Source organism: Dioscorea cayenensis, chromosome 17 (assembly GCF_009730915.1).
Source record: "Dioscorea cayenensis subsp. rotundata cultivar TDr96_F1 chromosome 17, TDr96_F1_v2_PseudoChromosome.rev07_lg8_w22 25.fasta, whole genome shotgun sequence".
Taxonomy (NCBI): domain Eukaryota; kingdom Viridiplantae; phylum Streptophyta; class Magnoliopsida; order Dioscoreales; family Dioscoreaceae; genus Dioscorea; species Dioscorea cayenensis.
The window spans coordinates 20,895,172-20,909,692 of record NC_052487.1 but is presented as its reverse complement, the minus strand read 5'-3'; the positions used below and the strand labels follow the sequence as shown (position 1 = coordinate 20,909,692).

Here is a 14,521-nt window from a genome sequence, read left to right as displayed (position 1 = left end):
TATTTAAAATATATTTTTTTTAAATTATAATTGTATATAATTTATTAAAAATTGTAAAAATATATTAAATATAAAAAATAAATTTTAAAAATTAATATTTAATGCTATACAAATTTTTTAAATAGGCAAGTAAAAAAATAAAAAATCTCTAAAATAGCACGAGCAAAAAACACTGGACAAAGTAGTATTTTTATTTTTTAATTATTTAATTAATTAATTTTCATTAAAGAAATTTAAATTTGAGTTGTTACAAAATTGTTGTATGATTGAGAGGTTTTTACCCATCTCATCTCAATTTCACACTAGGCTCTTGTGAAAGGGGGGAAGTAGACATATACAGTGTGGGGACTAACTTGAGTAGTGAGTTGTTGATTGGGAACTAACTAGTTAAGACTATTGATTGAACAAAGCACTCAAAAGGCATCACATTTTATAAGTGATGGGAACTACTCAAAATTGTAGATATGATTTTTTGTTTCTATTATATATTTTGAAGATTTTATCTTGGTAATATTAGCAAAGCAATGCAACACATGCATTTTATTATTTTAATTTTGTTGTTGCTTTATTTATTTATTTATTTTTAATAAATGAGTGGATATTTGATAATGGGGTATAGAATAGTACAATGGGAGGGGAGTGGGTTGAGGTTGTGGCTTTAAATGGGATTGTTGGTGATATGGTAGGATAGTGTTTTATTCTGTGCCAATATGAAGTGATGTATGACCAAATGATGCCCTTGGTCTTGGGGTAGTAGGTTTGTGGCTCTTCATATGGATAACAGAGAGGATCATAACTGAACTTTGGTCCACTTGGTTAAATGTTTTCTTGAGTGTTCTTGGGCAAACAATGAACAATTGCTAGTTATAAATGGTTAAACAAATCCTTAAAAAATTAAATAACTAAGAAATAAAAAATAATAATAACCTTTGGATCTAGTTTATTTTGTTAGATCCAATGGTTGTAGATCAGCATTTTTTTTATATTTTGCTTAAACATGAAGATACTCAAATTTCAATGTGTTTAATATTATATTATGTTATCAATTATTTTGGAAAATAGAATTAGATGAATATTCACATGAAATAGCTGAACACTTGAAGTAGCAACACTCACGAGGGAAGCCATGTTTACATTGGATTTTTTTTTTTTTAATTTATTTGTTCAGAACAATGAAGGCAAGAAAATTCAAATTTATGTGAAAAAGAATTTGTGTATATATTTTTTAAATTTTAATTTGGAGAAAAAACACATGCCACAAATCTCCCTAATATTGAATATTAATTGATTATTAGCTTTTAATATTGCATATATATTAAATCTTCTAATGAATTATTTCACAACAAAATAAGACATACACGAAAGATGATCCCACAGACCCGATTCTATAGTAATTATGACCCGGTTCTATAATAGTTATGACAAAAGTAAAATGTGGCTTATTCTCAACCATTAATTTACTTCACTTTAGTAGATTTTAGAACAAAAGATAATAATTTTTTAAAATAATTATTCATCTACCCTTATATCATATAATAAATAAAAAAAAATAAAATTTACAAATACATGACTAAAAATAAACCATGTTTTGGTCTGTGAGAATCGATTCTACTGAATTATTTTTTTTGATATGCATACTGAATACAAATATTTTTCTTTAATTATTAAAAGACATTTAAAAAAAAAACCATCAAAGACTGACTATTTTTATCTGAAAACAAAATTCCTTATTTTCATTTTCTAAAAGCTCCAAACAAAGAAAGCATTCAATAACACAGCAATGAACCCATGAGCTAATAATAAGTAAGATAGCATTGAATAACAACAGTTGAACGGCTTCTGGGGAACGCGGTCCAATGATGAGCAAAAGAGAACACGGAAACACTAAAAAACGAAAATGAAAAAGAACGCATGAAGTTTATGTTTCTCATATCATAAAATAAAAGAAAGAAAACGCTTCTCACTTTCAAATGAATAGGTCCAAAAGGGCAATGGTTTTTTTTTCTCAAAGTCTTAAGTTCCAACCACCTTCAGAACCACAAACATCCATGTTTGCCAGCTATAAAGCACCCAAACCTATTAACAACTTCTTCTACTTATTCTTATCTCTTATGTTTTTATATGCAGAAGAGTATTCCATATCAAGTATAATACATCACATCACATCAGAAAATACCTAAATGATTGGTCACTATGCATTGAACCAAAAAAGATTTATTATTATTATTATTATTATTAAGCAAGGACTGGAATAAGTTGTGAAAAAAAAGAAAGCGAAAGATGAAAACATCATAGATAGCTGTATTGTGAGACTTGGTATGAAGAATAAAGAAAGATGAAAACAGCTGGCTTCTTTCTCTCTTTCTTTATCTATTTGCATGATAATAAGAATCTAAAAAGTTTTAATAGATAGTCAAGCTTTGTGATGTTACACTGAATCATAAAATAAATGATCAGGCGAATGATGAGTGAGAGGTTTGTATTACCAGAAAGGGACCACAAAAAGGCAAAGAACAAGGTTGGAGATGAATCCATGATGTGTTTTGGTTTTATCTCTGCATGACCTGGTGATGATCCAATAGAAAGAAGAGCACAAGATTAAATGAATGACAATGATTAGTAAGGGATTAAAAAAAACTACTTGTAATGTATTGTGTTCTTTGTGACTAGATACATCACTAGAGTTGTTAGAAAATAGAAATGGTGCCATTTTTGTACTTTTATTTTGGAGTTAAAGTCAGCATGGGATCATAAAAACACAAGAGGCAGGCACAGCGTGCAAGAAGAAAAGTACTGGAGTTCATGGCAGGAACTGCAACCAAATTTATTAGTCTCTATAGAATGACAAACAGTCAGGCCTCAGGTCTGCTTCCAAGGTAGGTCCCAGGATGAATCCCTGTCTAGCATTTCTGAATTTGCATCCACCGACACACTCTATGTATAATAATGAGAAGTACTGTCAAAATATTAGATATGAATGTACAAAGGATAAGAACAATGGAATGGTTGGTAGAGAAAGAAAAATTAGAAGCATTATGGTGTCAGTACCTGGTGTAAGAATAATATGCACATTAATCATTAATAATAGACTTGCAATTGCAGTCAATGGGAAAAAAAAAAGTTTAGTTTGGCAACACTAATAGTGTATGTCCAGGTTGACAGTCATGTTGGAAGCTGGTGACAAGATGACTATTTCTAATGAATCAGCACTCGGAGTCAGTGGAAAAAAAAACTACATGGATTATGTATGCATTTTCTCTAATCAAATTGTGTTGATTTGATTTTGGTGTCTAATAATGCAAGGATTAGCAGCACTAAGTGCATATCCAGGGTAGTGGGTATGTTGGAACGTGGTGATAAGATAAATAATGGACCAGAACTTGGAGCAAAGTCCCCTCTATTGTATGCATTTTCTCTAATCAAAGGAGGCTGATGCTTTGCATTAGCAGAAGAATGAAATCATTGTCTAATCACACGAGAATTAGCAAGACTAAGTGCAAATCCAGGCTAGCAGTATGAAAAATTATTGCCTAATCGTGTCTATTGCCAAGCAGAGACAAAGCATTTGATTATTCCACTGGATTTGTTTGCTGAGTCCCCCCTACAGACATGACTAAAGCGTTCTTTGTAGATTCCCATAAACATTTGGTGAGAAAGAAATTGTTCCATGAGAGGGACAACTGAGCTTAACCCTATTCCTTTGAAGAGAATAATAATCGCAATGCAATAGCAACCAATTGTGGTGGTCAGGCAACTTGTTCATATATGAGAGAATCAAGAGCTGGTGGACATAGGATAATGTATCTTAACAACTAGATGCCTATCTTACTAACCAAATGCTAAATTTGCAAGATAGATCAATATAAGAAAATTAACTGGTTTTCTTCTATATGGGAAAAGCATCAGAAGTTACCTGAGAAATGGGTTATGATTGCACTAACTGGATGTTCATCTAGTTTGGCTGTTAATTATGTGGAGTCAGCACTGCAACCAGCAAACAAAACAAAGTCAGGAAGGAAACTCTATCCCATTTATCATCAGCACAATCACAAATAATGAACAATGAATTGACATGAACGATATTTCCTGGCTAGAGTTAAACCTGTGAAATCTGATGTTTGTAGAGTTAAAAAAAAAGAGGATCATATGAGAGCATATATATATATATATATATACTCTACATTTCAGATGAAGTTTATTCATACAAAAGGTAGTTTAGTAGAAAATGGTGATAACAAAACAGGAAAACAAAGAACCTATGGAATAAATTTCTTAGTTCAAAGAAGTAAGAAGTAATCAATGACAAGCACCCCATACAAGAAAATTGACATCAAGTGATAGAAAAAAAAAACTTCCCTCCTAACAGAGCTTTCTATTATTTGCTCAACTTTGATAGAAGTCCAAATCCAACATTTCAAGGAAAACAACCCTGATTTTAACAGTGCTAGTGAGACATTCTACTCTGATAAAAATAACTAGCTGTCAAAAACAAATTTTGGATTTTACACTTGCCCAACTAAATGATTGCTTTTAGCTTGATGGGGTTCCTGCATTATTCATACCCCACTCTTCCTCACCCTCATTCCCATTAACAAGGACAGTGCCATCTGTAGAATCATCAGCATCAATTTCAACTGCTTCCTCTTGAACGTCATCCAGTGCATCTTCCACCATCTGTAGATGTGTTAAATTAGTGTGTAAAAGCAATAAAAATAGGTTTGCTGGGGAAAAAGAAGAGTAACTACAAAAACTGGCTACAAAGTTGACAATTATGGTCTTTACTTACCTTCAGATAATATAACAATAACATGAAGAAATTATCAAGATAAACTAAGGCATATTCCCACTGCATCCATAATCAGAACACAGCATTACCATATGCATCCAGAAAGAATGCAAGTCTGTTGGAACAAGATATGTTGTCAGGTAATAATGAATAAGAGTTCTTAAGCAGATATCCTGCTTGTTCAGATACAACTGTTCTTATTAGTGTACTTGGTTTAAGGCAATTTTGCATTCATATTTAACTTTTTTATTTTCATTTTTCATGAGAAACATCCCATGAGTAATTTTGTAATGGCAAAATGTCCTAAGCGAGGTGATCATGCATGTAAGAAGAGACTACAACACAACGGGAACCTACAACATTAAATAAAAAACACACACTCCATGAAGAAGATACTCTAACGTGAAGAGCCTTTTTGAAATTTTCCTAATAGAACAAAAATTTGTGATCCTCCCAGTTGGGCCTGATGCAGCTATGAAAATAATTACCTAAACAAGTGGATTCAATGTTGTGCACAATAAATATGTAAAACAAAAATCTTGAGCATGAACCCTCAGCAGCTTACTATATTTTATCCCACAACTATTTCCTCCCTTGTGAAGAATAGATTTGTCAACCAACAAACATTTCCATTTCTCATCCTGAAAATATTTCTATTCAACACAGATAAGGTTCTCAACCACTTCCCTGCTGCTAAGAAACATACCTCATGTGCAGAATCTCCATTTTCAATGTGCAGATCCTCCTCTTCATCAAGTTGCATGTTCTTGAAGGCTTCAACAAGATTGCTACTTTGTTTCTCAGAAAAACTCAAATATTCTTTAGCAGGAGGATAGTCACCTCTGTTCCAGTGTAAAACCATAAAAAATAAAATAAAATAAAAATAATAGGCAGACTTCAGTTGAAATAATCTATATCCGCAGGTAGAAGGCTTGGTAATAAAATTATTATATACCCATCTAACGCCTTATAATTACAGAAGGTTAAAACGTGACTAATATTGACCACTTTGAATAATCAGTTACAAACTTCTCGTTACTTATGGACTTTCTAAATATATTACGTTATGTTATTTCCCGATGTGCTTGTGATGGCAACAAATTTTACTGTGAGAAGAAGAATGAACTTATAGATTTAATCCATGTTGGGTGGAGCATGAATGAGGGAAATATCAAATGCATACAGATTGGAATGGGTTGGCAAAATTAGCGCCCAGCTCACACCATTACCAATCCCAAGGAGACAGATTCACAAGCCAAATAAAGTACAGTGATTGAAACACAAAAAATATCATAACACTTCATAAAGCACCTTTCATTGGCAAGTTTAGATTCAACTGCAAGAGCAACCTGCCAATCCTCGAATAAATTGGAGAACTCCTCAGGATCAGCTAAAGACTCTGCAGCTTTAGGGTTGACCTTTAGAATAGGAATGAGAAGCATAAGTGACAGATTATTACAAAAGTAAACCTACTAAATGTTGTACAATTTCAAGAACCAATAAGCTGAGAAATCATACAAAATGTTTCTCAAATCTAATTGGGATCATGCAACCCATGCACAGAAGTCCAATAGGAAAAGCAAAAATTAAATGCAACCTTATGAAGATCATTTTTCCAAAGAGCTACAATCTCAGATACTTTGCTAGGGAGATATGACCGTGCCAACAATGCAGCTTCTGGAATACGATCACTGAAAAAGAAGATACAAAGCAAAGCCATTAATGATGGGAAAAAAAAATTAATTCCATGGACAAAAACATGGGAAAGCAGAAGCCGCTGGGAAGTTACACCAGGATGCGCTATGCTCAACGGTTACCTTGCCACCAACAACTGAAGACATTCCTCCAATTTACCCAACATAAATAAACAAAGAAAAGCAACATTGTTTTTTCCTTGTTCTCTAGCTAAAGTTGAAAGCTTATGAATTCCTTCTGCATCTCCCAAAGCGGAGTATAGGAGTAGCAAGCCACTCAAATCCATTGCTTGAGATAAACACTCCTCAGCCATCTTTAACTGCATAAAAGACATTTCACAGATGAAAAGAGCAAGGGGCCACTGGATAATCATTTGATAGCCAAGCAAGATTTGAGAAGAGCATTTAACAAGTTAGCACATCCAAATGCACTACATATGTTCAAAGCCCGAAGAAAATTTGTCTCATCAAATTGAAGTAGAAAACCATCTTAGAATCACCTAAACTAAACAAAAACAAATGGCACTTCCCATATCACTCATGTTATATTTCTAATATCTTTCATAGTCCTTCTGTATCCTATGTTTTTGTTGCATAGAAAATGCTTTTCAAACTGACATCTTTTGCAGTAGGAAAACACAAGACGAAATTCCAGAATTTCAAATGGCATAAAATGAAAATGTCTTGTAATAATTGAATACCTTTCCAATCGACATGGCAAGCTCTCCCAATTGCTTCCATTTAGATTCACTTTGTACCTCAATAGCAATTGTCTGCAAAAGCAAATCGTATTGGTGGTTCAAATCATCAATAAAAAAGTGTGAAAAGGTATGAAGCATGTTTGCTACAGATAGAGCATAATCTGCGCCAACAAAAACCCAAAAATTTTCTTGACACCAACATGGAACTTGACTCTAGGTCTAAAGAGTTCGTCAGAGTACTTAAAACACTTCTATTGATTATTGTCAGCTTGAAGGGAACACATGAGGGTTGATGCTGATTCCTGCCAAAAACCAAACCGGCAAAATAGAAGCTTGGTACAGATTTAGGATAGATGTCCAGAAATTTCAAGGTTGGCCTAAGTCATTCGAAGATTCTGAACTTGTACTGCCATAGTGTACTAGCAGCTCTAGATGAAAGAAGGAAAAAATATCAATGGCATAAACCTATCACATCAAAACTAAGGTATGTAATACATGCCAAAAATGAATCAAATACAGTATGAAGCATCTGAAACATTATATTATTTATCGCAAAGGAACGAAGAAAACCCACCTTTGCAACATCCAGTTTCCCAAGTTGTATGGCCAGATCAAATTTGTAGTTGGGATCTGTTGCAACTTCCAGAGCATCCTCTTGCATGCCACGGGACTCAAGGAAGTGAGCAATGCTGGCAAACAGCAAATTCCAATCAAAGATTGTCTAAACAAAGCTAAAACCAATTCTCAGCTATTAATGAAGTTCGGCATGATAAGGAAAAAAAAAAGAAAGCGTTGGAAAATACTTGATACAGATTCATGTCTGTATGCAATAATATACATACCAACATAGAGGATATACCTATTACGATGTTCTTTAGGAATTGTTGGTAAAATTTCATTAGCACGGTCTAAATCTCCTCGCATGACAAGAGTTTTATATTCGATCAAACCAAGAAGCAAAGTGTACCCCATAACACTGCAAAGGAAAAAACATTACTGATGAAGCTGGCAATGGAAATATTACATAATTTTCAAAGTGGCTTCTTAACTGACTTGAATTCCTTGTCAATGAGATAAACCCGACTTTGACTAGCAAGATATCCCAATAAGTACATAGGACGATCCAAATGGTACATGGTGGTAACCTGCACTCAACCAAACAATCAACAATTTCGTTCTTGTTATAGAAGCATATAGTCAGATAGCCCAAAATCAAATTTCAAAGATATCTTACACATACCTCCCCACCAACACAATAATTTAGTCGGGAAGAAGAGTTATTGTAAATGAAACAATCACCAACCCATAGTCCAGTTCGGACCCGCTCATTTATTTCATGGAGAAGTTCAAAGGCATCATCCACACCTTGGTCATCTGCTGATTTCTTACTTTCTATATAAGAAGAAACAACGTCCCTCTGTTGAAATAAACCACTTCAATCTGTCAAGCAAAACGAGCTCACCAAAAATACATGCATATGAGCAGCTATAAGTCATTAAAGGCAAAAAAAAAAAGGGGGAAAAAAACCCAGAAACCAATTTACTTATCTTCAGATTACTACCAAAAAAAATGAATAGAAAAAAATGCAAGAAAGTACAACTCACTGCACATACATTGTACTTTAGGATGTAGAATGATGTATCACTAGCAATTGCCAAAAGGTCACCACTGTCAGCCCAGTAAAGGTTCTGCAAACCAGCAAGCAATAAGTTGCAGAACAATCTCATGGAAGGAGAATGATTAGGATGACAAAAACACAAGGGGCAAACTTACTTTGACATTGACATCGATTCGTCGAATTAACCTGCATTCAACCCAGTCATAAAAGCAGATAAATTCATTGGAGCACATTGCAAGTAAAGTTCCACCAAAAATCCGTTCAGCAGAGAAGGTTGGCTGAATACTCTTCTTCTCCTGATAACCAACAAAAGCATCAACCTCAGTTTCAGTCTCAGTTCCAAGTCCCAATTTTTAGTTTAAACTATCATACTTCATGGTTGCAAAATTATTGTGATAAGATCAACAAACATGCACTTTTGAGATTTGACTAAGTAGACAGAGAATAATAAATAGAAAAAACTAGATAGAAGCCTGACCTGAAATGTCTTACTGAAAATCTTTATTCTTGAGGTGCTTTCCCGGACAGCATATTCTCCATCCACAGACCAAACAAACTCTAACGCAGAGCCAAAGGATCTATTCCTCCAAGCTAAAGCTGTATATATAATATACTCCCCATCTCCGCAAACAACAACAAATCTTCCATTGGGATTATGCTTTAAGCTCTGAACATTAAAAACAGCTATAGCAATTATTGTTCGTAATGAAAACAGAACAGTGGAATTGCAAGAACCATTAAACTTCAAAGGAAAAAAATATATTTTAAGGGTGGCAGCATCTAAAACAAAAGGAAACAATGGATTAATAAAGGATCTATTCATTATACATCCTCAACATATAAACATACTTGTGGATAAAGATCGCAACTTCCCAACTCTTTCACAGTCAAAGGCAATCTTTCACCGTCTGTGACCTGACAACAATGGAAAATTCAAAATTTCATTTCAACTCTAATATAAAATAAATGAACTTGCCTAGTGATGTATTAGCATAAACAACCTCAAAATCAGCACCAACTGTCTTAATATTCACTGTTTGGATTTCATTATGCTTTGCCCATATGATTTTTCCACTGCTGTCCATACTAGCAACGGGTACTTCACGACCAAGTTTTATTAGGACAGTCCCTTCATCATATCCAATTACAACTCTGTGGAGTACAATTGTCACCAAAGTTGAGCATTACAAAAATGGCTACAAGTATTAAATTTTAATTCAGGACTGAATTATGGAAGACATATAGATATGACCATAAACTTAAAGAGATCAAAAATCTCATTCTGTCGAGTGATTAACAATCATGGCATGCAACATATTAATAATTCTATATTTACAAGCAAGACGAGACAAAGAAAGTAAATAACCTATGCTACATTTCACCTTCTTGAGCCTTTCATGTATCCCAAAGCCCAAACTCGTTCAAGGCCATAATTTAAAGTGTTCTCCAGCCTACAGTGAAAAGGAAGCAACATCAGAAAATTCTCATTTTAGGAGTTGAATTGCCTGAAATAGATTGAAAAAACAAATGATCTCTGCTATGTACGTAAAGGTGCCTGAGTTATGAGCCAATGCCGGACTGCATGATCAGGTTTGGAAAGAAATCACAGACAAGAATGGCAGAAGATATATGCATCTCAATACATACACACATGTAATTTGTTTTGACTTGTGCTCATATGGAAAAGAACAAGGCCCAGTTTTCACAGACAGATTGGAAAGACCTCACTGTCACTAATGCATTGATGATTTACTTCCTGAAGATTGTGTCTAAAAAGTTACCTGTATGTTGTGGAGTGCCATATACGCACAGTTCCATCCTCTGAACCTGTCATTATGATGGGAAGCTCTGGATGGAAACAGACAGCTGAAACATTGTGAGTGTGGCCTTCCAGTGTTTGAACACAACTCTTGGTTTGGTAATCCCAGACCTGATTCCACAAAATTTTTAACCATTTAAGTTTTTTAACAAAGCAAGAAAAAAACTCGTTAATGATTAGATGGAAATGGAAACTTACCTTGGCAGTTTGATCATCTGAACCAGTTATCAAATATGGCCTATCACCACCAGTAAAGTACTCAACACAGTTAACTCCCTTTGAATGTGCATCTAATGTAAAATTTGGGTCTGGAGAACCAAGATTCCAGATCTGAAAGATTAAGGTTTTATGTAAAATGAGAGCTACATGTATAGACGACAACAATAGAAAAAATCAAATGTACAACTCATTTCAGATTCAAACACAAACAAAAATTGAAAGACCTTTATAGTACGATCAAGGGAGGCACTTGCAAAAGTATTGGTATCTTTTGGGTTAAAAGTAACTTGCATCACATAGTGAGAATGCCCCTCAAAAATCTGAGTGCACGACCAGCCCTTGTCCCAATCCCAAAGCTTTATCAACATATCATCGGACGACGACAACACATATGGAAGGGTTGGATGGACTGCCACACACCTGATGTAATCAGTGTGTGCCTCAAAGACTTTAACCTTGTCCATTGTGTTATAATTGTAAACTCGAATGAACATATCATCTGATCCGGCCACAATCCACTGTTTGCGGGATATAAATTTTGCTGACCGTACTGAAATATTGAGAACAATAAAATAAGACGTACTTCAAACATTAACAAGACTGAGAAAGATACTAGGTGATCAGGAAAATACCTGGTAGATCAGTCACTTCGAAAGAGTTAACCATAGTCTGGCGTATAAGAAACAAGTTATGAATCATTGTCGTATGGGGACAAAAAAGCCAAATGCTTCAGAATTAATAAAAAAATTTCTACAGAACCAGATGGATTGAGATTTTGACAATGATAATGGCATATGGACAAGATAACAAATATTGAATTGTTTCTTCAACCTGTAGTAGCTTTTATAAATACAGGTATATGTTGAAATGCAGGATAAACTTGCTTAGTTTTCTTAGTTCTTACTCTTCTACTTTCAATTTAAGTATCAATATGATATGTAAGATAGTATTTCCTAAATCCAGGACAACTTTGGTGCCATACAATTTTCAATAGTTCCATTAGATTCTTAGGTAGAGAGAAACTAAGTTTCTGAAGAAGTTCACACCAACTCAAATGTAGATGCACTCACACATGTGTTTCTCCTGCTGTTTGTGACAGAAAAAGAGCAAATGCTATTTAGATTGACTATGAATCAATGATCATCCTCAACAAATGAAAAAAAAAGGTGGAGAAATTCCATCCCTTTTGTGGTAAGGCATCAAATACTTACATGTACCCAAATGCTACATTAACTAACAAATGAAACAGATAAAAAATGTCTTGACAAAGTGAACTGGTGTTTCAACATCCCTAAAAACTATGCAACAGATGAAAATGTGAGCAAGGGAGGATCAATTGAAATGCAAAAAAGTTGTTACCTGTGATTGATAATCCCAAATGCAAACACTTCCAGAGTATAGACTTGCAAGAATCCTGCACCAAAAATGTTGGCAAAAAAACCATATTTTAGCATTACCAAAAACTAATGAAAGATTTGCTACTGATAAGTAAGAAAAGAAAAAACCAATTTTAATTTACTAAAACAACAAAAAAGTTAAAGAGAAGCAATACTATCAGTACATCACAATGAAGTGCCAGAAATAAACTGTTACTTACCATGGCTCTGTTGGATGGAGATCTACTGACTTTACTCTCTCTGATCTTTGTGCAAGTTTTCTCTGATTATGATCAAATAGAATACCACTAAAATTCTCAATAAAGTTCAAAGGATGCAAAATTTAAATCCACACAGATAAAATCCAAGATCCAGCAAATATGGACCAAAAAAAGGAGAATTCCAATTACTCGTACCTTGATCTCAAGTCTGAGAGGCTGGAATCACCGCCACGAACACGAAAACAAGGAAAAACAAACAAACAAACAAACAAACAAAAAATTAATCAAACCACCATCAGCTGCCGCTCAAGACCAAGATCTCAACCAAAAACTCAATTCTATATCAGATCGAATAGCTCTAACATCAAGCTCAAATTCAAGAATACAATGAAATCTGAATCAAATCACAATGAATTCCACACCAGATCTCAAATCACCAAAGAAAGTACCATTTTAACTCAAAATCACTGAGCGGTGCGGTGAAGCAATCTGCAGATCTAGGAGCCGAAACCCAAGAAAACCCAGGTTCTCCGAGGTCCGCCAATGGCGGCGAGAGAGCAAAGAGAAGAAGATCTTCCGATCGGCGAAGGAAATAAATCGGGAAGGTGTTTATAATTATACCGCGTCGAGATTGAAAAATTAGAAAACTATATATATATATATTTTGATATTTTTATTTATTTTTCGTTTTTGCGCATATAACCCTCTAAAATACCATTTTTCTTAAACAAATGTATGTACTATGTATATACAAATCGAGTTGAAAGTTTTTCTGGTTTTGTAAGTGTTTATGTGCAAAAATTATATTATTTTGGAGAGAAAATGTATAAATAGAATTTGAAGCTGAGTAATTTTACGAGAATACCCCTTCTTTGAAGTTCATACAGTTAAGGCGGGGCCTGTACTGACAAGTGACAACCAACTATGAGCGTAGAATTTGGCGTACATGGTGTGGAAATATCAAGTGAGAACAAGGGTTTTGGGCTAATGGGCCGGAAACCCAATTATAATAATATGAATATATATATATATATATATATATATTTATTTATTTATTTATTGTAGACTAATATATATATATAATTATATGATAACACAGCTACTGCAAATGCTAGTAGATAAATAGGTAGTTTGTAGGTGATAATAGAATTCAGTTTTTCACAAGGGAAGAGACAGAGAAACGAGTTGAGTAACTGTTACAATCATAATTAAGGGCTTGTTTGGGATGGTTTTTAAAAAAAAGTGCTTTTTTGTTAAGTTGTAGAAGCACTTTTTTTTTTAAGTGCTTTAGAGAGTAAGTTAAGTGCTTTTTAATGTTTTATGTTTGGGTATGCTATTGCAAAAGCACTTTTATATGTGTGAATTGTTTGGATGTAGATTTTTAAAAGTGCTTTTAGGGATGGGAAATTACTAAAATGGGCATTCATAAGTTTTAATTAAATTACTATTACACATTGTTAATAATAATTATTATTATAATAATAACTTAATATATTATGAACAAAATAATAATAATAAGTAATAATTATCATTATTATTATTATTAAAACTTAATGTATTATGATTGTAATAATAATTATTATTAATTATCATTATTATTATTGTTATTATTATTACAACTTAATGTATTATGATTATAATAATAATTATTAATTATCATCATCATCGTAATTACTATTATAATGTGTTATGATTATAAAATTATTATTATTGTTATTATTATTACTTAATGTATTATGATTAAAATAATAATAATTATTATTAATTAATATTATTATTATAACTTAATGTATTATGATTAGAATAATTATTATTATTAATTATCGTCGTCATTACCATTGTCATTATTATTATTACAACTTAATGTATTTTGATTATAAAATTATTATTATTAATTATCATTATTATTACTATTATGATTGTTATTATTATAACTTAATGGATTATTATTATTATTATTATTATTATTATTATTATTATTATTATTATTATTATTATTATTATTATCGTGATTGTTGTGCTTGTTTAATAAGCACAAAAAAAAACCTTAAGACTTGAATTTTAAATCCCATGATAACAACAACAAT

The 14,521-nt window shown here is 33.0% G+C and overlaps 1 protein-coding gene across 4 annotated transcripts; it reads right to left on the bottom strand.

Moving 5' to 3' along the window:
* Positions 1-2,319: 2,319 nt before the first annotated feature.
* Positions 2,320-13,060, bottom strand: LOC120280084 (coatomer subunit beta'-1-like). Of its 4 annotated transcripts, none has more exons than XM_039286813.1 (26): positions 12,884-13,060; positions 12,630-12,650; positions 12,435-12,496; positions 12,197-12,251; positions 11,470-11,506; positions 11,062-11,387; positions 10,817-10,948; positions 10,581-10,729; positions 10,182-10,250; positions 9,801-9,951; positions 9,649-9,714; positions 9,278-9,466; positions 8,955-9,095; positions 8,795-8,869; positions 8,422-8,598; positions 8,235-8,326; positions 8,041-8,157; positions 7,756-7,870; positions 7,182-7,253; positions 6,604-6,800; positions 6,384-6,477; positions 6,098-6,204; positions 5,493-5,628; positions 4,513-4,674; positions 3,914-3,984; positions 2,320-2,564 (listed from the first exon to the last, which is right to left on the bottom strand). In XM_039286813.1, exons 1-24 carry the CDS (start codon positions 12,884-12,886, stop codon positions 4,531-4,533), a joined length of 2,727 nt encoding a protein of 908 aa, XP_039142747.1. In that variant the 5' UTR covers positions 12,887-13,060; the 3' UTR covers positions 2,320-2,564; positions 3,914-3,984; positions 4,513-4,530. The 4 variants fall into 4 exon arrangements, with proteins under 4 accessions (XP_039142747.1, XP_039142749.1, XP_039142750.1 ...); XM_039286815.1 differs by having other exon boundaries at positions 4,563-4,674; XM_039286816.1 differs by having other exon boundaries at positions 4,578-4,674.
* Positions 13,061-14,521: the final 1,461 nt, after the last annotated feature.